Source organism: Strix aluco, chromosome 5, assembly GCF_031877795.1.
Source record: "Strix aluco isolate bStrAlu1 chromosome 5, bStrAlu1.hap1, whole genome shotgun sequence".
In the NCBI taxonomy this organism is placed as follows: domain Eukaryota; kingdom Metazoa; phylum Chordata; class Aves; order Strigiformes; family Strigidae; genus Strix; species Strix aluco.
The window spans coordinates 33,362,560-33,389,392 of record NC_133935.1 but is presented as its reverse complement, the minus strand read 5'-3'; the positions used below and the strand labels follow the sequence as shown (position 1 = coordinate 33,389,392).

Sequence of the window (26,833 nt, the reverse complement as noted above, 5' to 3'; positions counted from 1 at the left end):
GGGTTATTGTCAGAGGGTGCCCAGCGGACCTCAGGCAGGCTTTTGAAGGTGTCAGAGAGGCTCCAAAGCCACGCAGCCCACGACCGCCGCGTCAGGAAGCTGAGGGAGGGAAGGCAGGAAGGGCCGGCTGCTCCCGCCCTTGCCCTTGAGCCCTGCCCCTGAGCCCTGCCCCTCAGCCCCACCACAGCGCCCCCTGGCGGCCACGGCTGCAGCTCGGCTCTGGCGCGTTATCGGGAATAACCGTCCGCCACTACCCGCCAAGGGGCGGAGCCACCTGCTCATTTAAATACCACGGCGGCTCATTTGCATGCTATCAAGATGGCCGGCCCTGGGATTGGCCAGCTCCGAGGCAGCCCCCACTGCCTGCCCCTGTGCCCACGGAGGGGGCGGGGTCACACGGAGAGGGGAGGGGACACGGGATTTATTTGCATAACGGCCCGGCACGGGCGGCGGGGGGAGGCGGTGCTGGAGCGCGTTCCGATTTTGAATCTCCGGCGGCAGCGGCGGGAAGGCTGGAGCGGCGGCGGCCGAGCGCGGGGGCAGAGGCTGCTGCGGGACGCCGGGGCGCAGGTACCGCACGTCCTTCCCGGGGCGCGCGCGGCCGGGCAGCGGCAGCGCTCTGCGCGGAGCGCTGCCCCGCGCGGCGGCGGCGGCGGCGGCGGCGGCAGTGCGCATGCGCCGGGGCTGCAGCTTTGCACACGCGCCGCTGCGCGCACCCAGACTCGCTCACAAACGCAGCGCAGCTAGGCGCGCGCTGCATGGGAGCACGTGACTCGGCTCCAGTGCAGGCGGCGGCGCGCATGCGCGTTGCTGTTTTCGCGCAGAGGTGGCAGCAGGTGGGGATCGGGGTGTGGGGAGGCGCCTTCCTCCGCCCCCCCACGTGTGGAGGGTTCTCTGTGGCGGCCGTTGCGGGGCACAGGTAGGTCTGGTGTAGGGCAGGGCACAAGCTGGGGCACTCTGCGGAGTCCTGAAGGCGCAGAGAGCTGGGCAATACCAGGCAGCTGTCTGGCTGCATTCTGCCTTACGCGTCGGTGAGGTGAGGTTGAGGCGCCTCCTACACCGAGCTGGGCGGGTGTTTGGGTGGGACAGTGGTGTGGCTGGCTGGCTGACGCCTCGAAAGTGTTTCCTTTCTGTTCGAATTGGGGATGGCGTGACCTGGGAGGTGCTGTATGAAGCCAGTGGATATCCTCGCAAATACAGCAGGTGTGGATGTTGAGTGTCTCGGTGGATGAGCTGTAGAAGCAATGAGGAAAAAATGTTTTTTCTTGTTATTGCACTCAATAGCATGCTGATGAACTTCAGATTAAAGTTTCTGAAGCATATGGGCATGCTAATTCACTAGAAATGAGGGTGTTTCAGTGGGAAAAAGACGAAGTGCCTAGTTGTGCCTTGTGTATGCGATGTCATCAGTAAACAAGGCCGGAGTGGCTACTCTAGGTTGCAGTGGAGGCCCACATCAAATAAAATGGCAGAAGTTCAAAGTTTAAGAAGTGTGTTCATGTAAAGAAGGTACAGTTGAACTTTCAGTTTTCTTTGAACTTAAGCATTTAAAATCCTGAAACTGTGTTCATGGTTAAGTGTTTCACATTTTAATTCTGACATGACATTGGGGCCTGTTAGAGGTGTAGCGTTGTCCTCAAGCAGTTTTTTCTTGTAGCAGGTATATATCCTTGTTACACCTCCTAATCTTTAACAGATGTCCAGTGGAAATGCCTATGTTAGAATATTTTCTTGCATAATAGTAATCTTGAAATAAAATCTACATATTGTAATGTCACTGTGACCCTTAACACAAACTTGTTGGATAGAAAAATTGGATGGAATTGTTGATGGAAATATATTTTCTTAAAATAAAGGGGGAACAGCTCAACCATTCTAGGCAACAGTCAATGAGCTTAAAACTGCATCTTTCATGGAGTCACAGAAAAATAACACTTGTGCATCTAGACAGCTTATTTAACATGCTAACTGGCGGAAGTAAGAGTGTGTTAATAAACACGTTTGGTCGATATCCCAGATTATACAAGCAAATACAATATTATGAATAATTTTATTGGAATCCATATCAGCAACATCAGGGTATTCTACAAGCATGCTGCATGGCTCTCTTTTGCAAGTTAAAATGTATATTTGACCATTATCTGTTATACCAGTTTGATCTAGTTACAATTATTACAGTTATTAATGTTTACTTTAGATTTTTAAGAATAAATGTGAAGCATATGCTTAACTACTGCTTAAATCTGAAATTAATAAGTTAAATATGAACTCTGATACAAACAGCAGATACCAATTTAAGAAATAAGTATGTTTTTCTGATTAGGTACTGGTTTCTGCAGTCCTACAAGAAGGTAGGAAGGAGAGTATTACCTCAAATATTAAGAATTCTTTGGGGGGGGGGGGGGGGGGGAACAACAAAAAAACACTGCTATTTGATATGTGATCTTGGGTAGGTAATTTCTTAGTTTTCAGATCGCTGAAATGGGGTTAATGGTAGTTGTCAGGCCCATCATAAAGGGAATTCACTAATGAATGCATGAGGACTTGTGCAGTTCATGAATCATGGCAACTATACCCACTATTTATTCCTCGAGTTTCAGTTATCTTATTATTTTGAATGCTCCAGAAGTATCAAATCAAGTTCCTATGTACAAATAATCTAGAAAGGAATTGTACTAATAGTCTTGGATTGCGATACATTTTTTTTTATAAATGCCAAATTAAAATACACAAAATCTTATTTTGTCACTGTTTATACATAAACAGTTCATTGTGTGTTCTCTTCAAAGAATCTCAGGAGATCTTTATGTTCTCATCATTATGTTTTTAGTAGATTTACTATGTTGGTTGCAGTAAAAAGGCTTTTTATCAGCTGCAACCTTGCTACCACATGTAGCAGTACTGAACTGATGCTTCCTGTGATAAGGTGGAACAGTGTTGTATTTTGCTGTATGACTTAATTAAGACTATTTTGAATGTTGTGTAGGCTTGAAACTGATCATAACAGTATTGATTCATGGAAGGATACAGTAATTATATACATCAGTTGAAACAGTCATTTTGATGCTCTTATTGAGGAACCTCTTAATTATAATTTCCTATCCATTATGAAGTCTGTTTTCAAGAAGATGCTAATCCCAATAGATAGGCATACATGCCATACTCTGTCATGTTTGCTGATATCTCATGCTTTTAGCCTGTCTTGTTATGCCCATTTCGCATATTTAGAAGATCAACATAAACTGTAGTATGTTAGTTTTCCTGTAAAGGCTCCCTTAGTAATGCTTCCATTTGGGACATGAAGACAGGAAATGTGGTATAATATAAACATATGCTTTTCTCCATCATGGGAGATGATCTTGCTAGCCAAGAGACTGAACATCTATGAATAAAAATAGCTTAATTTTAAATACTGATTTTACAGAATCTGTTGTAAACAGGAACAGTTCACATGCTAAACAATTTTTAAAATCCTGTTTTCATAACTGAATCCTAATTGGTAATTAAATCCTCATTTTTACTGTGTGTGTTTGTGATTTTTGGGAGAAGGCAATTTTTCTGTTACAAACAGACAATATTTCCACAGTGAAAAGTAGTTGACTAAACCAGATTTTCCTTCCGAACCAAGAAGAAAATAAAATTCCTTGTCATTTAGGTGTTTTTAATAGTATAATCGTTAATTAGGCTTATTTGGGCTTATTGTCAGAAATTCTGTTTATGCCAAAAATCTCAAGGTTATTCATTAAGTGTAGATAGGAAGGCCAAAAGATATTTTACCAGTGTATTGCTCTTAAGGAGTTTGCAAGTTGAATTGCATTTTTTCCATTTGCTCTTCACCTGGTGTTTTTCTGTATTGTGGGCTAGTTATATGTTTATATTATGAGTTTATTTCGGAAACTGCAGTGACACAGATGTACATCAGAGAATATTTCTCTTAAATGCATTGAAATCTAAGATTGTTAATATTTTTCAGTTAAATCTGTGGCTGGACTCTACTTCTCTTTAGTATGTGACATTACTTTGTGAGATTTACCTACATACACAAAACAATTGGGAACTCAAACTGGCCTACACAAATGATGCTTTGATGATGTGTATTTGTAGTTCTGTTATTTCAGTTCTACTCATTTCTCTATGTGCTGCACTGTATGAAAAAACACTCCTGTTTCCATCATACTGTAAGAAACTGTTCATCAAGCAGCAGTGATGTGCAAATACTGAATAGAGAATAAGACAGGGTTGTGTGGGGCAACAAAAACTTGATTTTTTTTTTTTTTTGACAGCTCATTAAGAAGCAAAGAGAAAGGTTCTCTGAAGTGATTAATCAGGTTTTCTTGTTGGACAGTTAGATAATATCTTAATCTCTGAATAAATTTTAGATGTGAATTGGGTAATACTTCATATTGTGAATTGGGTAATACTTCATATTTAAAATTCCTGTAGCTCAGTATTATTTAAGATCAGCCACCAGGCTTTAATATCCAAAACAAGGTAACTGTGAAGTCTTCTAGCTTTGAGATTTTCAGTCAGGAGGATCTGGATGGAGTACAGATTTTGTCAGCCCTTAAAGTTCTGGTTATCTTTTTAAAAGCAAAATTTTGCATGATGTAGGTTCTTCATTTCATTTGTCTGAACAGATTTTATGTATCATTCATAGTGTGTTTAGGTGTTTTACCTTTTTTGTTTGTGTGTGGATTTCTGTTACATATTTTTCTCCCTATTTCTATAGCAATGGGGGTCAGAAAGTTCTAGAGTTCATTAAGTCTCTGGAAGTATCTGATAATTAAAGTTCATTGTTAGCCTGCAGATCAGGCTATGAAAGTAAGTGTGATCAGTCTTAGAGATATGAAGTACTAATTAGTTATCCAGAAACTGGATATGCAGAATGCATTTTTTTTTATAATGATAAAGATTGAACTAAACCAATACATTCTTTAGCTTTTCAAGGTGTAAACAATTGAATTGTGATTCAGAAATGGGAGTCTGTCTTGTTTGGTTGGTTTTTTTTTTCTTTAGTTGCATATTCTGATTTTAGTTAATGTTCTAGTTTGTATCTCTGTTCTGTCTTGACTATTTAAAAAAAAATATCCCAAAGTTGAGAGTAGAATTTCAGCTACACTTAAGTTTTATGTGGCTTTGTGTTCTATGTTTTCATGTGAGGTTATGTTAGATAGTATTAAACAAAAACTAGAATGCTCTTAGTGAAAAACAAATGCCTGCATGAAACTTTAAATATGCATGAATAAGGTTATTAAATGGCACTTAGAATTCCACTAAGGCGACAAATATGTTTAACAAATATAAATTATCTTTTCTTGCCTAAGCAGAAAATTGCAAAACAGGTATGTAACAAAAAAATGTTTAATTGTGCCACAGCCCTACAAGTTTTAACAGAAAGCTGCTCAGTTCTAGTATAGTAGTCCAATTTCATGTAATCATTGTTCATCAATTGTTCTATCCTTAGTAATTCTTGAACGACTTGCTAGTTTTCAGTAAATTTGACAGAGTAGTAAGTATCAAAAATAATTAATTCCTGCAAATTTTGTGAAAACAAGCAGCTGAGGTGAGGAGAGGCTACCATTGTCCCAGAGAGGGAACTTGGCAGTTACACATTGTTTTGGGGGGATAACTTGCTGTCAGACAGGACATAAGTATTGTCTGTCAAAGCAGTTTGGAGGTTGTCACATCAACATGCAGCTTCAGACTAGACATGTACGTGCGCTTGCTTGCCCAGTGTGGTAAGGCACCAATTATAACCTGAGGTTATTCCGATAAACATTGTCTTGCTACTTTATAAATCTGCAGGAAGTGTGGTTTCATTAGTTCCATTGCTTGCTCATTATCTTGTTTAGTACCGCCGATGTATATTTTTTTTAAATTGCCAGTGTATTTAACAGCAAGTCTGCCTCCCCTTCCTATTCTGTCCCCCCGCCTTTTTTTGGTATTTTGGTTTGGTTTTTTAAGTAACGATTCCTTGGTGGTGTAGCTGAAGGTGTAATAGTAACTATGTGGTATTAAATAAATGCCTGATCCTCAGTTGTATGTCAGCTTCCATCATATCACTGTGGAGGAATTTGGAACACTATGTATATGTGTGTATATTGTATAAATGCCCTTTATGTTCCTTTAGGATTTATGAGTAACTTTAAAAAAAAAAAAAAGTTATGTCCTTTAAGATGTTTTATTTTGAGCTGTGCATGTATGACTAAAAACTGTAGTCATGAGTTACCAGCTCTTATTTCTTCCAGGAACAAACATCAAATCTAATTTATTTTCTAAGATATGTAGGTAAACTAATAGAGTTTGTTTGCTGTGTGTAACTTGGATGTTTTTAATACAGGAAAAGTGTTTTTCTCTTTTTTTAGATCCAATTTCTGAAAATGCTCTTAAGTAATTCATGTACTCAACGCGCAGGTTTTATGAATTACATGACTCTGGATATGTCAGCTAGCTGTTAAAATAACCTGCATATTTGCTCTATCATTTTGTGCTGTCCTAAGCATTATCCTCTATTTTACAATAGTGTAAAGAAATGTTATGGTAAAAAAAAGCCCAAACCTGGCATGAAAGAAGGTTCCTTCTACCTTTGTCTCCAACTTTTTGCAGTTTCCAGGTCATTTTAAAAGGATGTTGCATTTGAAGTTTAAGTCTTCCAAAATGTGTTTAGTTGCAAGCTAGCACATAAACATACATGCTTGCTGACTTCAGTCAATACATTGAAAATTTCTTTTATTGGTACTACCATGAAGTGGCTTGGAATTATGAGAAGACCTCAAATGTTGTCCAGCCTTTGACTTTCTGGACTCTAGTGTTCCTTGCCGCATGATCATCATGGACTCTTTTCCCCAGTAGTTTAAGTAGTTTTTATCTGCGAAGTTCTTGTAGTCCTAAGTGAGAGTTGAGATGTTTCTTGAAGTCAGCCTATTGGCCTGTATAAATACAGGAATAAAGGAGGGTTTCAGTAGATGTTCTATAGAGACTATAACTCAGATGCATACAAACAGTAGTAGGGTCTCTTGAATTTCATCAGTGTAAGAAGTGTTTTGTCCTCTTAATGTTAACTAACATACAAAAAATAACAAACACAAAATAAAAAGGTAAATGGAAAAAGTGGATGAGATGTGGTTTGTCCACAAGGAAATGTGGATGATATGTAGCAGACTAGTTTCTAAGCGTGTAATTTGAGCAAAATAAATTATTTATGCTTTGGCTGCTTTTTTACTGCCCTTGTAATGTGAAATGACATAAAACCCTATCTGAAAGTCCAGAATTTTCTGCCTTCCCTTGATTCTTCAGGGTAGGAGCCCTAGTAAAGTCTGACTCTATGTAATGATACTTAAAAGAGCTGTTGGGGGGGGTGATATACATGGCAACAATTAGAGAAATGACAGGGTACCATTCTCTTTAGTTTCTTGTTTGATGTTTATGAGAAGGTTGGAAAATGGAAGCTCCGTTTTAAATTTTAATTTATGACTAGAGTAATTGAACATGCTGAGATGATACTGCAGTGTGTTGGCATGTCATCAAAAGAAGGCACTTAATGTTGTTTGGAGTTTTTATTAGATATTTAAGAGAAATCTAAACATAACAGGTTAAGTTTAAATTCCATTTTGAATCTTTTGAAAATGCCAGATTTTCTTATTTTTGATTTTTAGAGAACCTGTATAGATGCCACCTTAAGTAGCAATAAGAAATCATAGTCCCACGCTAATACAGGAATTCCACAATAGCGTAGGTTTGCTTTAATATTTCCTGGGCCAAAGCATTCTCAGATGAGTTATTTCACTCCTAATTTTGTGTTTAATTAAATGTCAGGTTTTATTTTAAAATTAGTCTGGTTAATATTTTTTAACGTATTAACACACCTATGTATATTAACCGAAGTATATTGAAGTGAACTCTTGAGTAAATGCACATGGTTTCTTACTATTCTAGATTTTTTGCAGCTAGGTATCTGTATTAACATATCAGTACCTCTGCATGTTCATGAAGTTTTCTGACCAGGTAAGGCAATTAACTGCAACAGGAGTGTGACATGGGTTCTGTTTTCTCTGGCTGAGTGAAAGTATTCTCTCAATTTTTTTTGCCAAGTACTTGTGCCTGTTCAAACCTATTTAAGTCACGGAGTTTTCATATATGGAACTCCAAGACTGAAGGTTAGAGAATGCAGTGTTGTACAAGTGCAGCTGTTGGGTTCCATATTAGAACCTCTCTAGGTTTTTGTTTAATTTCTAGGACTGTGGGTCAGAATTCACCTTTTGATGTAGGAATTTCGTAGGTGTGCTAAACATAAAATTCTCTTCTATTTAAAGCATTGCTACTGTGTAAATCAAAGTGCATGTTTGTCATACAAATGAAATACTAAGTTTGACTTTTGAAATGTTACTGTAAATCCCTATAAGCTGAAGGTGTCCTATGATTGAAGTTCAGAGTAAGCAACATGGGGTTATAACTGGCTAATGAAAACGTTTCTTTTGATTTTGTTGTAAACTTGATTTTTTTTATTTATTAATAGGTTTTGGTGAAGAAAAGCTTCAGTATCGTGGGTAATTATAAATTACTTGTAATAAAGTTGTTCTCCAGTCTTCTCAAATTTGTTTTTGAGAGACTTGTCTTTTAGGCATTTGAACTTCAAGCATATTTTAATTTAGTCCTCTGAATCTGTACAGTATTATCATAGATGATAATAGTGTAGCTGTTTCCATGTATGTGATATGTGCTTTTTCTTGTGTTGCAAATCATGCTCTTCCTTTTGTCCTTGTATTAGCCAGATGGTGTTTTTCAACATTTTTTAAGTTTGAAATACTGTGGTGCTGATGAGTGCATCAGACAACTACTGCTGGCATGATTAATCGGTCCTGAAATAACCAGCTACAGCTGGCAACAGACATGCACAGTTATGTAAGTTTAGACATTTTCATAAAAGTAGATGGAGGTCATGTTCTCCTGCTTTTTCGTGTGTGTGTATGTCTGTGGGGGCTTACTGTGTTGGGCTAATTTTGGATCACAAAGACTATTTTTTAGTAGAAGGTTAGGAATAATTCAACATTAATTTCCTTCAGGATTGCCCCGTGTGCTCTTAGAATTATTTTGTTTTAAATTAGCCATATTTGGATTTTGTAGAAGAGGTGTACATGAAGTGAGGCTGATACAGATGAGCTCCCTACAGAACTGATCCACTGTTGCCTGGACAAGAGCACATGATTGGCATTAATGAACAGATATTAGAGAGGAACCAGTATTATATTTAGTTCTGCTTTCATTAGAATTGTATTTTTTTGACAACCCCTCTGTCCCCTCCATAGGTTCCCAAACCAGGAACACACAAGATTCTAGCAAAATTGTTGAAGGGATTCTAGATAGGTCTCTCTGAAAAACTTACACAACATACTGTGTCATTCATAATGAATACTTGATTTCTGCAGGCACCGAAATTCTGGAGTGTTCTTGGGGTTTTTGCTATCTTCCTTATTTATAAAGTGAACTTCATTTTTTTCCCCCCCAAGTAAAACTGTTATTGGGCAACTAATATTACACAATATTTCAAAATTGGTGGTCCTGTAAAAATGTATAGATCAATTTCTTAAGCATTTTTTTTAACACTGAAGTGAGGCTGCTCTTGAAGAGTATTCCCTAATGTTTGTCAGTTCTGTGCATGATCTGGCTCTGTATCTGTGGCTGTTAATATGTGACATGGATTCTGAACTGCCTGGAGTCTGGAGGAATTTGAAATATGTGATACAAATCCTGGATCACAGACCTAGCAGCGCTGCCTCTCTGGGTTTTTTGGTTTATATTAGTTTTCTCTGTAGCGATGGTGTTCTAAGTAGCTGCAGTGTTGCAGCCGTGCATTAACCATTTCCTGCCTGACAAAGAAACCATTCCTCTGCCCCCCCCCCCTGCCTGTGGAGCTTGTTGCAGTGTGGCAAAGAGGGAGGTGCTTTGCTGTGTAAATTTTTTATCCACTGCTGAGTTGTCACTGAGTGGCTGGTCTTGAGTGCACGTTGCAGCCATCTTAATCACGTTTTCAGTGCAGCTGAGACAGTACAGTTTCAAAATGGCTGACGAAGTGCTCTTGATTGCAGCACTTTAACTTGACTGTATGCAAATGAGCAGAGCTGTTGGCATCACATGCTCCAGACCTTACAGGTAAGCATCAGCACTGCTTTGCTGAGGAACAATTTCAAACTTTGTTTAGGCAAAATTAAATAATTCTAAGCTGTATAAAATATCTTAAATACTGTCCTTTTTTTTTTGGTCAACAGGAGGGTGGGTTTTTTGTGTGTGTGAGGGGGTTTGGGGTTTTTTTTGTTTGTTTCCCTCCCCTCTCTCACTGATCACAGTTACAGGGTAGATTGGGTGGGACAAGAGAGGTGAAAGGTCATACCCATATGTCTTGCTAATCAAATTATTTCATTTTGGCTTCCTTCCTCACCAGGCCGTAAGAGCTCTCACTTTATGCTGCCCTTTCCTAAAAGCTTGCCTCATACTTTAACTAAAACATAAAATAAACTCTTTATAAACTTCATTAAATTTTTTTAACTAAGTGGTTAGATCTACATTTGATTATCGTATTTTCAACATGTGACTTTTTCCAGTGGTAGATAAGAACTATAAAACCTGCATAAATACATTGGAATAGCAATGATTATGTAAATGTTAACTATTTTGCAGGTAGCAGTTATTTGCTACTCAAGAATAAAACTATAAATTCTATAGAACTATTACAAATGATAGAATGAAAGTTTCAAGGTAATTATTCTTTTATTTATTTTGTATAAATTGAAATCTGAGTTTCAAAGTGCTAGTGCTTTCACATGGCCTGGTCTTTTTCTGTGTGTGTTACTGGTTGGTGGCCTAGTTATCTGTCATGTTCAACACTCACTAAAAGGTAGTTGATAGGTGTGAGTGTCCAGGGACATGAAGGTGGGGAAAAAAGCAGTGCTTAGTTTTTTTTCCATTGAGGAGGGTGAGAAGAGAAGAGGAGGAGAAAGAAGACATTTTTCCTCATGACTCGCACATTTTCTTGTTTTGTGTCTGTCTTAAATACCTAGTTAAGGTCTTTATGGGATCTTAAACTGGATATGAGTTAATTTGAGAGTAACTAAATAGGGAGTTACTCGAAGTTTTCCAGAAACATATCAGGAGCAGCAGAAGAGCTGGATAACTCATCAGGATGTAGCTCATAGTATTTTCATGTCTGAAGTTGAACTTAGTGCTAAGGATGTGCACGTCAGTACTAAACACCTAAAATTTTAGTCTTTCATCAATATTTTTGCACATTAACTTGGTGCTTCTAGCATACTCTGTAACAAAGCACTTGGTGGTTAAATTAGTTTTTAAAATCTGTTCCCATAAACAATCTATGGTTAATGACAATACATCGTTAATAAAGATATTCTGGGCAGATAGTGCATATCAGGTTCTCAGGAGATGTGGTTTCTCCATGTTTACTGTGTGCATTTGATATGAAGAGATTAAAAAAAAATCATAAAATACAGGATTTTAAGCCCAGGTTGATTGCTGACTTAAGTCAACTGTAAATTTGTAAGTAATTGGTCATAGGATTTTCCTGCTTTAGGATAAAAGATCAGTGACAGGAATAATATGAATGCGTGATCACAGGTGATGATGAAATGCAGGTAGGTAGTTTTGTTACTTGTTTTACTGTTAGTGGAATTTTTAGTGGATTTAAGGCAGGTTTTAGTTCATAGTGGCTTTTCTTGACTGGGTAAGATATTTTAAGATCCTGAGAACATTTAGGCACTTTAGAATGTCTGAAAACTCGGACAACAAATTCTACTTAAATGCATTTATATTGAGAAAATGTGAAGTTTTGCTGTATATTCACCTCATCTAATGAATGCAGATTAATAATGTAGTGATATTTCCTTCTTCCCATCCCCCAAACAATATCTTTCTGGTTTCTTGCAAGATATTCGGTGAGTCAAGTCATTCTGACCCCAAAATGATTACTGAGGTTTGTGTTTAGTCAGTTATTGTTGTTAATTCCAGATGTTAATACCTCATTGTTCAAAGCAAGCAGAAACAATTCATTCTTTATAATGAGATCACCAAAGCCCTACTTTCTAGTCATTGAAGGGGATGAAATTTTATGTCTAAAACATACTTTGCCATACACATCCTGTGGTGGTTTTGTTTGCTTTTTGGTTTTGGGTCTTTTGTTTTTTGTTTTGGCGGGTTTTTTTGATTCCAAGGAGCATATGAAAGTGTAATAAAGCAGTAGGCATACAGAAATTGTCAAGTGCTATTGGTTCTGCTGGGTTTGGTTTTTTTGTTAACCCGCTCGTTAATGGGAACATGAAAAGTAGTGTATTTTTTGACATTCGCTGTAAGGAGTGGTTCTTCACATGTATTACAATTGAGTAAAATATTGTATGTTCACACCACGTCTTTCATACAGTCCTTTTTGTGACTTTGTTGCCCATCTTTCTGTGAGCTGAGTAGGCTTACTCCAGTTTTACAGAAAAGGCACAGAGATTGCCAGAGTTCCGAGGAAAGCTCTTGTTTTGGTGTCTTCCCTTCCCTTTGGTTTTGGCTTGCTTTGCTCTTTACAGGCCGTTTTGAAAACAGTATCATTCTTGAAAGTGCTGTATAAAATGACTGGCCCAGTAGGGAGCTGTACTGTGTTGTTGTATGAGCTGGGTGGGTGGAGTGGTTTGGTGGTTTGTTTTTTTGTTTTTTTTTTTTTTGGTTGGTTTCTTTTTTCTTTCCTAAAGTGGGTGTTGGAATGCATAAAGTATGGTGAGTTTTGAAACCTGTGTTGCATATGGAACACATCCCTGATTCCAGAAGTCCAAGTTGTACAGTAGTACTGGTAGCTGACAGCATGATCTCTTCTCTGTTCCTCCCATGGTGTTAATAGTTTGTTCTTTAGTCAAAAAGAAAATTGAAAACACCAATTTATCTGCATGGGAACAAGGCACTTCAGTGGATGCTAAAAAAAAAAAAAAGGCTTTTTATTAAATACATAAATTAGATGTTCATGATTTGAATTAGAAATAATTGTGTATAATGAATTAACAACTTCAACTGAATTGATCACTATACATTTTTAATGTGAGATGCATTGTCAGACTCTGCTCAGTGTTCTCATGTCTGCATTTTCTTCACTTCTGAGACCTGCTGCATTCTAGATCAATTAGCTTTGTGCTGCTGATGGGTAAACTTGAAGGATAGGCTTTCAGAAGTAAATAAATTGCTAATGGGATAGTAAACTCAAATACACATGATTTTCAAAGAGAAATACCCAACAATCGTTTACTCTGAAGGAGTGTATCGATTCCCATTTTTTTCAAGTAATTTTTTTGCAAATGGTGTATTTGATTATAAGAAAAATATTTTACTTTATTTTCATTTGTGCTCCAACTATTTGGATGTTTTTTTCATTACTAAATTCTACTTGGTTGGAACCATTCTAAGGCAGCTTGTTTATTTTTTATGTTCCTCTTAATATTCAGAATTGTCTCAATTTGCACAGCAACATCTTCTATTTTGATAGATATTTTGGGAGCAAACAATTTCAGGCAGGATTTGAAACAAACTGGAATGGACTGCTGAATTAATGCAATACTGTGTAATGCATGCAAATCACTTTCAGACAGCTGACTTGTTTGGTTCTTTAGGTACTAGAAATAAATGGTTACCAAGCACTTAGAACTGTTTTGAATTTTAAATACTTAATCACATTATGACTATTATTAAACAGTTAAATTGGACCTTTGTTCTTAGCTGTAAACCTTATGATGTTTTTCTCAAGAATGTACTGTCTTCAAAGAAACGGAGTAAGGCAAATGTTAATTTTTTTTCTGCATCATCTTGATTTGCAGGTTAAGATCTGTCAGCTTTTCAGTATTTGTTTAATAAATGACAAAATTCTTCATGTAAATTTAAGCAAAATGTGGGGTTTTTTAAAGTTTATAAGGAATCAAATAATTTTACCTTTCTAAAAGAAAGGGAGTGCAACATTAGACTGTTACTGCCTGGAAGTTACCCATTTTAGACACTTTCTCACATCTACAGTAGAAAAGTGGATATAACTAGTGTCAGCCTCCCCCCCCCCCCCCCCCCCCTTCCTGCCTTCCCAGCTTCTGCTGTAAAATATCTTGCAATAAACCTCCCTGGCTAAGATAGTGGGTTGATAGTTCTCTACTTCAGAAATGAACATAATTTTTTTGTGCCTTTCAAAGACCAGTGTGAGAAAAGTTTGGGAGCTACTCAAACTCTGGTTGAATAATTTGTTCTGTTTCATGCTTTGGAGAAGAGAAGTCAGAGGGGAAGGGGCTGGTTTTGATGACTCTGTGTGTGTTGCTTACAGAAGGCCCAGGGCCTTTCATTTTCTTTTGCTCTGTGGTGGATGTTTTTTTGTCTTTTTTTTTTTTTTTCCCCTTGGATCAAGCTACTAGAAACAGGTTTCATCATTGTTTTTTAATTGTTTTTATTTTGTCAATGAAATGCTTTTTTATCTAAAATTGTGTATGAATTAGGAGCATCATTCTGTGGCAGACTCTTGTGTACCTTTCTATTCTGAGATGAATCAACTGGCATTTAAAATTCGAGGATGTTGTCTTTGATACGTACCAATTGAAACCATATAGCTACTAGTCATTATTACAAATGCAACTGACCTTACTACTTTTGACTGTAACATCTGCTCTTAAAGGTTGCTTCTGATGCAAGACTAGGAAATTCTGTGCATGTTGGAGGAAGAGTCCTGTTAACTGGCTTTCAGAAGCCAAAGTCATAAAAGCTTTCGGGTGTTCCCACTGACTGCAGGCTAAACACAGGAAAGGCAGGCAGACATTTTGGCTTTTTCTGTAGTGGCAATCACTGGAGAATATAATTTGAGTATGCTGTTGTTTTTTCTTCCAGGTTAAACTCTCACATTACAAAAAAAAGTATCTCCACCCCCACACACACCCCACCCCAAAAAATGTAAACAAAAAAACCTGCCACCCAGATACCCTGTTTCAGAAGCAGCTAAAATGGTCCCTGTGTTCAGGGTCTGGGGGCTGGTTCATCAGCTCTGTACATGGCAGGAAGATATTGCTGCAGTTGGTTTGGGGCTCAGCGAGCCCTCAGGTTACTTCAGTTCACCTCTAGCTCAGAGTCAGCCCCCTATGCCCGGTTTGGTGCATTTGCGCCTCCTCTCTGTAAAAGCATTTTGTGTTTTAATATGAGCTTTATCATAGCTAGCTGTGCAAGAGGCAAGAGGGTGCAGAGAGGACGCTACGGCTGAGGGGTGGGGGGGGGTGGTGTGTGTGTGTGTGAGTGACTCTGCGGGAATGTTCTGGAATGGGGATGGTGCCTCCCCCAGATGGCAGATGGGGAGCTCCCCATCGAGGCTGGGGGCAAACTCTGGCCTGGCCTTCCCTGAGCAGACTGGAGCCAAGAATAGAAAATGTTGCAAGTAAAGGCTTTTATTTTGCAGTATTTATTTTACTGTGTTGAGAATCATACTATTAATCTGGTATTTGTGCACAAGTCTGTAGAGCTGGGGGGGAGGTGGTGGCAGCTGTATGTGGAAAACACAAGGGGTTTTTTGGTTTGCTTTTCTTAAAGCAGCATTGGTGCCCTTTATTTTTAAGCTCAGAGGCTGTTCATCTGATGATTCATTCTGCAAATGACAACAGCATCACTGAAAGATGTATTCTGCACAGCGTTTAAATGTGCTAACATACACAAATCTGTCTGAAAGTAAGATAAGAGACACGTGACATAAAAGAAGAGCAGTACCAGATCACTTTTATAGTTAATGGCTGTCATTTTAATGTGACAGTCACTCTGGAAAAATAATTATTTTTCCCTTACACATCACTTTAGGCTTTTGAATACAACAGCTGAGGATGAATTGTAACAACCAATGAAGAGTAATTTGCATTACTAAATACTTTCAGACACAAAATAGGTACGTTTTTGACATTACAGATGAGCAAATTGTGTTATGCTCAAATAACCTAGAACCAGCTGTACAGCAAATTACACTCAGAGTGGAAAAGGGGACATACAAAGTAATTTGACTATATATAGCCTTGATGCTGTTGGCATTCTAAAGAGGAACAGTGCAGGGAACTAGAAGAGGCCTGTGGTGAAAAGCAGACTCTTCTGAATCGAGGCACTCTGCCTTGTCCTGCTGGAATCGACAAGCATCACTGTCTCCATCTTTCCTTTTCCACTACGTGGTGCCAGGCTGCAACTACAGCAGTGTTGCTAGATGTGTAGCTAGCCAAACATTACTGTGGGTTTAACTTGATTTTGTTTAGGGTTTCTCAAATTCATGTTTATAGTTAGTATAATAAATAGTATGTTTATTTGCATTGAGTTGTTTCATGCTCTGAGAGTTTCTTACAAGGCAGCAAATGAGGGGAGAAAGGTATTGGCGAATGATTCATCCTTTACATACATACACTTAATAGTAAGCAAAGCCTGGCTTCTTTTTTTCCCCAGAAAAGTACAGTGACTTCTAGAATAAGCATTTGTAAAATGTAATTTATTTATTAATGTAATCGGACTTTGGAAGGAAAAAGGTAAGAATTAAACTATTTGAAGTCAGAGTGAGGCTGAAATCCAAGCTTCTGTCTCCACCGGTCACTGTACCTTTTAGGTAGTTGAAAAGATAAAGTCCACAGATCGGGATGGGGAATTTCTGTCTTCATCTGTCTAATGAAGAAAAATTAAATGTGAAATTGAAACAGCAAATTAAATGGCCAGACATGTTACCTGTCAGCATTAGGTTAAAAATGGATCTGTCCCACTTGGGACTGATACTTATTGGTAGGCTGCAAAATACCGGAAATACCAGTTTAAGAAAAGCTGGTTGCTGAGCACTGAGCATACCCATTTTTTCGGTGTTATTTCAGTTACTACAGAGAGCTCACCAGAATCTGTGAACAGTGCAGCATGTAGCATCTTACCTGGGAACAGGCTTCAAGGTGGAATTTCTTTTGCAAGAGACTACTGTCAATTTCCATTTATATAAACGTAAGAGCAGCACTTCTGACATGGATCTGGATTATTAGTAAGCAAATAACTGTAGGATATATTCTAGAACCCGTAGTGGTGGTGGGGGGGAGGGGGGGGGGCGGGGGGCGGGGAGGCTTTGCTCAGCAATATCCTGCTGCAATTTAGTCTTGAAATGAGGCCCCCTTTATGTAAATTTTTACTGGCGCCAGCTAGCTGTAACTGCAGTCTGGCTCCGTGTCGGCAGCAACTAACACGTGTCGTGGACTTCTGTACACGGACTGCAGGAGCACTGCGGTTTCTGGACCGAATGAGCCGCACTCATGAATGTGGAAAGATGTACAAAGGAACCTAGGTGTAATTAGATTGCTAGTAAGTGAAAATACAGAGGAAATTTCAGCTTTCTTTTTTTTTTTTTTTTTTTTTTTAGTGTGCTGTCTTGCACTGTGCTGTAATAAACGTATGGTTGTTGGTACTACTGTGTGGTATGTGGGAGGTACTTCACTGAACATAGTTGCTGCAGTGCTAATAGTTGGCAGCACATAAGGCAGTACAAAGAGTCCGACTGGAGGCACTTGCACTTGCAACGTTCCCTGAGAGGCAGTGGCATGCTCAGTGTGCTGCAGGGGCACTCCTGACACGTTCAGCCACTTGTGTGGAGAAGTGGGAGTTCCAGCAGGCTTTAACAAGCAGATGTAGACTACTGGCTGAGAGGTACAACAGCATAGCTCAGGCTGGCTAAAAAACAGTGCTCGTGCTGTTATGTAAACAAAACAAGATTTTTAGTATCAAGATGGCTGACCTGGAAGTCTACTTGTAGCTCGTGATACTTATGCAAATGAGCTACACGTCAGTGGCTTACTCAGAGGAGGAAACTCATTTTGCACGTGCCCACCTTCTTGCCAGGTAAGAGCAGCATCTCATTTTCTGCATTAATGTTTTAGAGGCCTTTGATGTTATTTTTCCACTTAGGTGTCCATCCCCCGCTTTGGCATAATGCCAGGGATTAAATTTAAATACAAGAGGCGTTTTCTGGGAAGCCCGGAAGTAATTTGTTCTTGCTGTAATTATTTTTGGGCCGCTGTTGTTTTGGGGAACATTAACTAGCAATTACTGTAAAATGTTTACTTAAGTAAAACTGAAGACGTTAAAAAATATTAGAAATCTGAGTTTTGATTTTTGCTGCTGCTGTTACTGGTTTTGTTTGGTTCAAACCTCTACTGTTTTGCTACTGTGTTATTTTTGTCTCTATAGTGACATCAGTTGATGCACATGGAGGCTCAGCAATAAGGTGAGCTTACCCCTGAAAAGAGTGCAGAATTATAAAAGTTAAATCCACCAGTGGTTTTTTGGCTTCATGGTATTGTGAAGAAACTTCATTATCCTTGTTGTAGTTTGAATTCTTGAGATGGCAAAGCTGTAGAAGTATTGTACAGTGAACTGTTGTCCATGTGTCTTTCAGTGTAAAAGCACATTCTCAAGTGGATTTATATAAATTGTAAAGAGGTGTATTTGTAAATAGGGAAGCAGATCAGAAAAATATATTTATCTGATCTTCCCTCCCTCCAGAGACAATAAGGTTGCCTTAAAGCAGCAAATTTTAACAAAATTAAAGTATTACTAGTTACATAATGTACTGTATTGTTATGCATGTAGTGTATGAAATGACAGCATGGGGCAGATGTACTAGTTCTGCACAAATGTATTTACGTTCTATTTTACAAGTCAAAAAAGTTGTGACAGGGTGGGAGACTGGAAGGAGGAGATGTAAGAGAAGATAATTAATCTGGGAAGTCTGAGCTAGAGAAAAGAGATAATTGGAGATGTGTGAACAGGCCAAGGAAAACGTGGTCATTTAAAGGTAGACAGCAGCTCAAGGTAGGGATGTGGAACTGGCAGTAGATGGGCCTGGTCTGGTTGAAGGAAAAATGAGATTAATTGAAGAGAACAAAGCTAAAAAGGTAGAAGGGTAAAGCAGGCAGGTAGATTATTTAGGTTTTAAATGGCAGTGATAGGGACTAAAAGTATTGAAACCGTTCTGAAATGGACTGTGAATTAAGGCCAATAGAGAAGATGTAAATACGCTAGGAAAGAGAACTAACTGTTTGATAGTGAGGAGGGGGAGAGTTTAATGATAATAGAGAAAGGTATACTTCTGCATTGATACAGCAGAATAAAATGCTACATGCCAGCAACTTGGGCCAAATGAGTCTTTTTTTGTACGTATCTCACCGACTTTGAAACCTTCGATAACTTTTTTCTTAGTGATAACTTAAGATTTTATATGGGACACAATTTTGCTTGTCATTTAGAAGTCTCATTATATGCATGTCCAGACTAAAAAGAGTAGAAAAATGGGGGGTGGGTGTGTGTGCATGTGAGAAAGTGTGTAAATAGGTGTCTGGTAGATTTCCCCAAATAAATTACATTAGAAATCACAGTTAACAACTATAAAGGTTGTCCATAAAGGGCAAATTCTGTTAAAATCGGCCTTGCTTTCATTGCAATATGAAGGAAGCAATTCAGGGCCCCTCCCACCTTTTTTTTTTTTTTAAAGTGTAGGTGTGGGAATGGTAGAGGAGAAATGGCGTTGAGTGGGGCATGAAAAACATTAGAAGACTGACTAAAAGAGACAAAATGGTCCTGAGGCAGCCTTGACTAGTAAAGCAAAGGATAACAAAGATTGTTAAAAATTGAGAAATAATCTTAACAGCGATGGAGGTGAAAATGATAATATGGTTCATAGTGAAAGAGAAAAGGCAGACGATTACAGTAAATATTTTTGGGTTTTTTCGACAGAAATGAAATTACACTATGTCTCATAGGTGGCTTAAGTATTTAAAATCTAGGAGTTACTAGGAAGATATTAAAGAATGCATGATAGACATTTCTCAAGAAAGGGTATAATTATGCAGGTCTCTGTAATCTGCATGAGGAGTTCTAAGAGAATTGGCTGAGAATACTTCTTTTCTGAGGTGTGCCTCCCTATAACTTAAAATACAATGGAAATTCCAGAAGGCCTTGAAGACTTTTTATTTAGGTCATGCTACTTGACCTTTTTCAATAACTATTTAGTCTCATGTCAATCCTGGGGAAAAATAATGGAGGGACAACTGAGGGATTCAGTAAATGCAAAATCATAATATTAGAATTAATACTGAGGTGGTTTAATGGAAATAAAACTTTATTTTTTAAAAAAAATCCCAATTTGTCCTAGAACAAAGTTCCTTGGTGTAAATACCTGATACGTATAATGCAGTTAGCCTTGATAACGCCTTTTTCGTAAAGAACAACTATGCCCTCCCCCAAACCCTGTATCAATAAAACATTAAGTTAATTTAAAAGTTAATCTGATAATTTAGGTTGGAAGGGACCTCTGGAGGTCATCTAGTCTGACATCTTCCTCAAAGGAGGGTAATTTCAAAATTAGACCAGGTTGCTTCAGGGTTTGTGAAGGTGAGGTTTGACATGGGCAGGGGTTGGAGATTCCACAACCCCTCTTGGACACGCTCTTTCAGTGTTTGACCACCCTTGTGGTAAAGAACTGTTCCCTGTATATATCTAGAATTTGTTGCTGCAAGCTGTATCTATTTCCTTTCGTCGGTGTACTCTGCATTTCTGAAAAATGTCTGGCTTCTCTATGAATGCCGATTATGTTGTTGTAGAGAACACTTATTAGCTATCTATTCTTCATACTACGCAAATTCAACTCACTACTCTCGCCTCATCTGTCATGTTTTCCAGCTCTCAACTGTCTTGGTGGTCTTCCACTGGACCTGCTTATCAATATCTCTTTGGCATTTGGGGTCCCAAAATATAGGTACCATACTTCAGATGCAGGCTTTGTTTTTGCTTATGCAGCACAGTCTTGAGTTTTAAAAGAAAAAAATAATATAAAGCAGTAATTACATTGAATATGTTTTTTTCAGAAAGCAGAAATGGCTACTAAAATAGGCTTTCCAATCTGGGGGGAAGAGGGGGAAGTAATGGGAAGCCGGAGGCAGACCAACTAATACTTCAAAATGGTGCATTTTCATTTTGCAGTGAGTGAGTGTCCTGGTTTAACCAGGATAGGGTTAAGTTTCCCCAGCAGTGGCGGGGGAGCTCTAGCCAGGTTATTCAGATACCATGCGGACCTCACATCCTGGCAGGTCACATTTTCCTGGCGCAGGAGCGAGGTGCACTCGTGGTTTTGTACATCGTGCTTCTCACTGCTGTATTTGGTAGCTATTTTGCTCTGTTCATTGCTATCACTATTACTGCTATTGTTATTGTTGTTGTTTGTTGTGTTGCTATTGCACTGTTGTATTAAACCTTTCCTTATTTCAGTCTTGGGGCTTTGTATTTTCACTCCCTCTGTGGGGGAGGGGTAGCGGCCGCGTGGTCTCAGACCCCGGCAGGGGCTAAACCACCACAGTGAGTAAAGGAAGTAGTGAATTTTGTGTTTTGTCTGTTTCCAGAAAGACACTATTCTTGGTTTGAAGACAGGCTTAAAACAATGGCCAATGTATGGCACTTAGATGGCATATGGATTTGGAACAGTTGATGTATGACTTGCGCACTGTGGCAACTCTGCGGCTGGGTTATGTGGGATAATGCTGGCATAAAGCCTTCCATGTAATCTAGATTTCTGGTTATTGGATACAGTTACCTAGCAAGGACTGCTACAACCTTTTATTACTAGTTTGACTTGAAGCTGGTTACATACTTAGCCAAACCATGCCTAGCCTTACACTGATGTGGTGAGACCCCACAAAAGTTGTCTAGGTCTTCTGCCCAGGAATAATTTCTGCACTGTCTCATCTTGTGGCTCTTAGTCAAGATAAGATATTTAGATGATGAGGTCAAGAAAGTTAGCCAACTTTGCATTAGCCAAGTGCCTTTCTAGTTTCAGCAAAGGGATGGCTAAGAGCATTTAGTGGTCTGAGACTAGAAAAGGTTCCTTTTGTTGTCATGCTTTACAATGTTTGGTACTCTTCACCAGACACATTGTGGTGGTTCTGGATACTTTTGTTGTTTCCCCTGTCCCTTCCCTTCATGAATGGACAGTGGGAAAGGCTTAATCTTCATGCAGCAGAACTTGTAACTGTTGAATGAAAACCCTTATTGTCAAGAAAAGTAAAATACCTAATAGTATTCAGTCATCCTAGTGGCGTGTAGTCAGTGACCTTATCTTTCTATAATTTTATTTCGCCTTTGTTGTGGGTCGTCTTCTTAATTTGTGGTCAGACCTGACCTAAAATTTCACCTTACGTAAGTGCAAAAGGAACACATCTGCTTTGTTAGGGTTTTTTTAATCAGAGAACAATATTTCAAGCTGTGAACAGTGCGACTTTCGTACTGCCTTGTTTTAGACCTTCAGTGACGTTATCAGTCACAAGCATAGCTATCAGTTGTGGCATAGGCCTGCACTCTGTATGTGTGTGTTGGGGTGGGAGAAGAAGAGGTTCTTTGTGTTCTCCATCAGGAACCTTGTAGAGGGAAGGGTGAAGCCTTGCTTAGCTATTCTGAATAGATCTGAACTCTGCTTAGGAAAGATCAACTAATCTAGGACAGGCTCTGCTAGGGCACATGGATAATGTGGAGGTGATTGGTGGCAACCAACATGGCTTCACCAAGGGAAAATCCTGTCTGACAAATTTGGTGGGCTTTTATGATGGAGTGACAGCATCAATAGATAAGGGAAGAGTGACTGATGTCACTTACCTGGACTTGTGCAAGGCCTTTGACACTGTCCCGCATGACATCCTGGTCTCCAAGTTGGAAAGATGTGGGTTTGATGGATGGACAACTTGGTGGATAAGGAATTGGTTGGAAGGCTGTACTCAAAGTGTTGCGGTCAATGGTTCAGTGTCCAAGTGGAGACTGGTGACAAGTGGTGTCCCTCAAGGATTGGTACTGGGATCGGTACTGTTTAGTGTCTTTGCTGGCAATATGGATAGTGGGATGGAGTGCACCCTCAGCAAGTTTGCCGATGACACTAAGCTGTGTGGTGCAGTTGACATGCTGGAGGGAAGGGATGCCACCCAGAGGGACCTGGACAGGCTGGAGAGGTGGGCCCAGGCCAACCTCATGAAATTCAACAAGGCCAAGTGTAAGGCCCTGCATATGGGCTGGGGAAATCCCAAACACAGATACAGGCTGGGTAATGAGTGGATTGAGAACAGTCCTGGGGAGAAGGACTTGGACGTGTTGGTGGATGATAAGATCAACATGAGACAACAGTGTGCGTTTGCAGCCCGAAAAGCTAACCAGGTTCTGGGCTGCATCAAAAGTGTGGTCAGTAGGTCGAGGGAGGTTATTCTGCCCCTCTACTCTGCCCTCGTGAGATCCCACCTGGAATACTGTGTCCAGCTCTGGAGCCCCCAACACAAGAAGGATATAGAACTGTTAGAACAAGTCCAGAGGAGGGCTACCAAGGTGATCAGAGGGCTGGAACACCTCTCCTATAAGGACAGGCTGAGAGAGTTGGGCTTGTTCAGCCTGGAAAAGAGAAGGTTCCGGGGAGACCTCATAGTGGCCTTCCAGTACCTGAAGGGCACCTACAAGAAGGTTGGGGAGGGACTTTTTACAAGGGACTGTAATGATAGGACGAGGGGTAATGGGTGGAAACTGTGGGAGGGGAGGTTTAGACTGAATATAAGGAAGAAGTTTTTTACTGTGAGGGTGGTGAGGCACTGGAACAGGTTGCCCAAGGAGGTTGTGGGTGCTCCATCCTGGAAGTGTTCAGAGCCATGTTGGATGGAGTGTTGAGCAACCTGATCTAGTGGGAGATGTCCCTGCCATAGCAGGGGGGTTAGAGTTAGACGATCTTTGAGGTCCCTTCCGATTCAAACCATTCTGTGATTCTGTGCTGCAAACAATTAATTTATTACCTTTACTGAGAACAGTTATAATGTTTTACAGCTTTGAGGTAGAGCATCAGCAACTTCTAGTGCATGCAAGTTGGTTTCATTATGAGGCCAGGAAGGGGGAATTATAAAGGTCTATCACACCTGGATTTGCTAGCACAAGACGTCATGGAAAGAGAATTCTGAATATGCTTTAGCCCAGGATTTTGTGCTGACTATCCTAATGGCATCTATTACATGTTTGACAGCAGGAGGGAGAATGAAGTGAATGTCTCATGAGCTACTTTTCAAAGTGATAAAGCTGTAGAATGCATCTGCTTTCTTTTTAATGGCTAAGATAAATCAAGTATTATGCATGCCAGCACAAGAGCTGCATGTGTTTTCCAGGAAGCGATGCTGACAGTATATGGCAAATTTTGTATAATAGCTTGCATTCTTCAGGCAAGGAAATTATCAGTCAATTCAGTAATAGAGGAGAGGCATTGCAAAACCAAGTCCAAGACTGTTCATTTGGCACAGAAAATGCAGCTATCGTAGGAACTATCAAAGTTAAATGTTAAAATTTAACTTGAGTCACTTAGAGTAGATGAGGCAGGCTATCAGTTGGTTTGGCCATGCCATGATTATTTCTAACTTAGTATGGGAGGTGAGCTTCCTTTAGGGGGACTAAAGAGACGTGACTGTTTCTAACAAAGAACTAGCATTCATTTAACAAGGATATTGGAACTTATAGCTGGATTTCAGTCTTCCTATTTAAGATTCACAAGTCATGTATTTTACAAAAGATGAAAAGGAGGAGCTTGTTTTCTGCTGCCTATCAAGCAGGTGGTTTATTTCATGAATTGCCTTCATTACTGTGCATTAAATCACTTGTTTGGGAGATCAATCACCAGGTTAAAAGTGTTACATAATTAGAAATGCATTGTTTGAAGTACAGTATTTCAGATGAGCAGTTTCTTGAGGTCAGTCAAGAGGTAAAGCGATTTGATTTTTTAATTTTTATTAGAAACACCATGAAATTCCTTTAATTCTGTTTCAGAAAGGCAGGTGACCTTGACACCTTCAAGATTTTAATGCAGACTCTTCCTAAGTTATTCTGAGCTATCATTGTAGAAATTAGATGGAACAAAACTGTAGTGATGTTTCTCATTCACATAATAGGAGAATCCATGTTTGTTATTAGTTATTTCCCTGCAAAACTGGGCCACGCTTCTTACTTGAGTCAAAATCTGGAAATGATACTGATTCACTGAAGAGCTTGTCACCCCAGTCCTTAGAGGTTAAAGAAATCTTCCTCTTTATGTACAATATGAAATTTTCATTAATTTGTAACTGTTACCGAGCTAGTAGAGCTTATGTAATCTGTGCGCTTAGGTGAAGCACAAGGATAATTTTGAATTGGACTTTGCTTTTGCTGTGTTAAACATATGAAGGAAATTACATTTTAGGGGGTTGAGTCCCTTAAAAGTATACAGCAAAATGCTAGTTTTAGTCCCCAAGAGATTTTCTCTATAGCAGCCAAACCATTTGTTGGTAGCTTGGAGAAAGGAAGAAGGCATTTGCTTTGAGTTTCCTACAATTCTGGAATTTATCATCGTTTAGTTTTCAAGGGTAGAGTTCACTTGGCAGACATAGTCATGTAGAGCTATTTTACATGTTCTGGGATGTGACTTCTGAATCTTGGCTGTGATTCCAGAAGGGTGCTTGGTCTCCTGTAGAGCATCCAAAGCAGCATTAGTTGCCTCTGCTTAGGCTACTGAGTCTCATCCTGTGTGTTCCTAAGTTCCTTGAACTCTACATTTACCACAGCTTACTACAACCTCTGTCTCTGCATCCTGTTGTCCTTAAAGTTGGAAGGTCTGAACACTTCAGAACTCTTCAGGTAAAACATGGCATTGTACTTTGTTTAAACTAAGGTGCCCATGTTCAGATAATGGAGCACAAGTAGTTCCGTTTTTTTCCCATCAAGATACAACGATGTCTATGTTCTGTGCTCTCATAAACTTGAATGAGTTTATATAGGAAATAGATTGTAGAAGCACTGTCTAAAACTTTTGGTTATTTGTATTTTCTAGAAATTGTTTGATTATTTGGGGGGGTTGGTTACGTTTATTTCAATATCCTTGTGAAAAAAAGACCACACAAACAGTGGCATTTGGAATGAACTTGTAACTTGTGGAATTTTCTTAGAAGCAATGACTTTATTAATGAAAACTTCCACTCTTCAAAAGGAATTCAATATCTGAATAACATTCTTAAATAATAGGGAAGTCCCTTACTTGGTAAAATATGTCCTACGGAGAGTTATAATGACCCTAAGATCAAGAATTAAACCCAGGATACGCAGAATCAATGTTAACCTTCACAGAAGATCATGCCAGATCGTAGGAATTCATAATTTGGCAGTTGTGTAACCTTACCTTTTCTCTCAAATAATACCATGTAATCTTACAAGAAAAGCATTTTGGGTGGTTTTGTTCCAAAATGGCATGATCTGTATTTTCAGATGTATGGGAAATCTCTTTTATTTTACTTGAAAAGCAATGATTTTGTGGGGTGTAGATGTTAAGATTATGAAACTTGTTCCATATCCATTGTGAACTTGAAATGTATTGTCGTCTTAAAAGCATAAACTGGATAAAAGCTGTCTTTACAACATAAATTTATTTGCTTTTGTATTTACTTACATGTGTTATGGAGTCTTTCATTTGTACCTGCTGACTAAATGAAGCTTTTTTCCTAAGAAAATGCAGGAGGCAAGACTCTTCTAGACCACTTTGTCACAATTCCTGACTTTGGCAGTAGATTTTACAGAAGACTCATATCTATCTCACTTTACAGTCAAGAAAACTGAGGCAGGAAATAATGCTGATTTGACAGGGCTAAATTGTTGATCAGTAGTGGTACTGAAATGGAAACAAAATCATCTTCACCACCAGTCTGGTGCTTTATTCTCTAGGTCATAGTGTCTTGTGCTAAAGGTAACGACACATCCTCCTTCA

General features: G+C 39.2%; 1 protein-coding gene across 12 annotated transcripts in view; it reads left to right on the top strand.

Annotated features, from left to right (window-relative positions):
* Positions 1-437: 437 nt before the first annotated feature.
* Positions 438-26,833, top strand: part of ATF7IP (activating transcription factor 7 interacting protein) — a 112,160-nt gene continuing 85,764 nt past the window's right edge. For 3 of the 12 annotated variants that reach the window (XM_074826840.1, XM_074826839.1, XM_074826838.1), the window contains exon 1: positions 757-919. In XM_074826840.1, coding sequence (XP_074682941.1) covers positions 759-919 — 161 coding nt within the window. In that variant the 5' untranslated portion in view covers positions 757-758. Of the gene's footprint in view, positions 571-756; positions 920-8,515; positions 8,547-10,067; positions 10,150-17,303; positions 17,887-26,833 lie in introns of those variants that run through there. The other 9 variants (XM_074826854.1, XM_074826858.1, XM_074826853.1 and 6 more) reach the window with 7 other exon arrangements.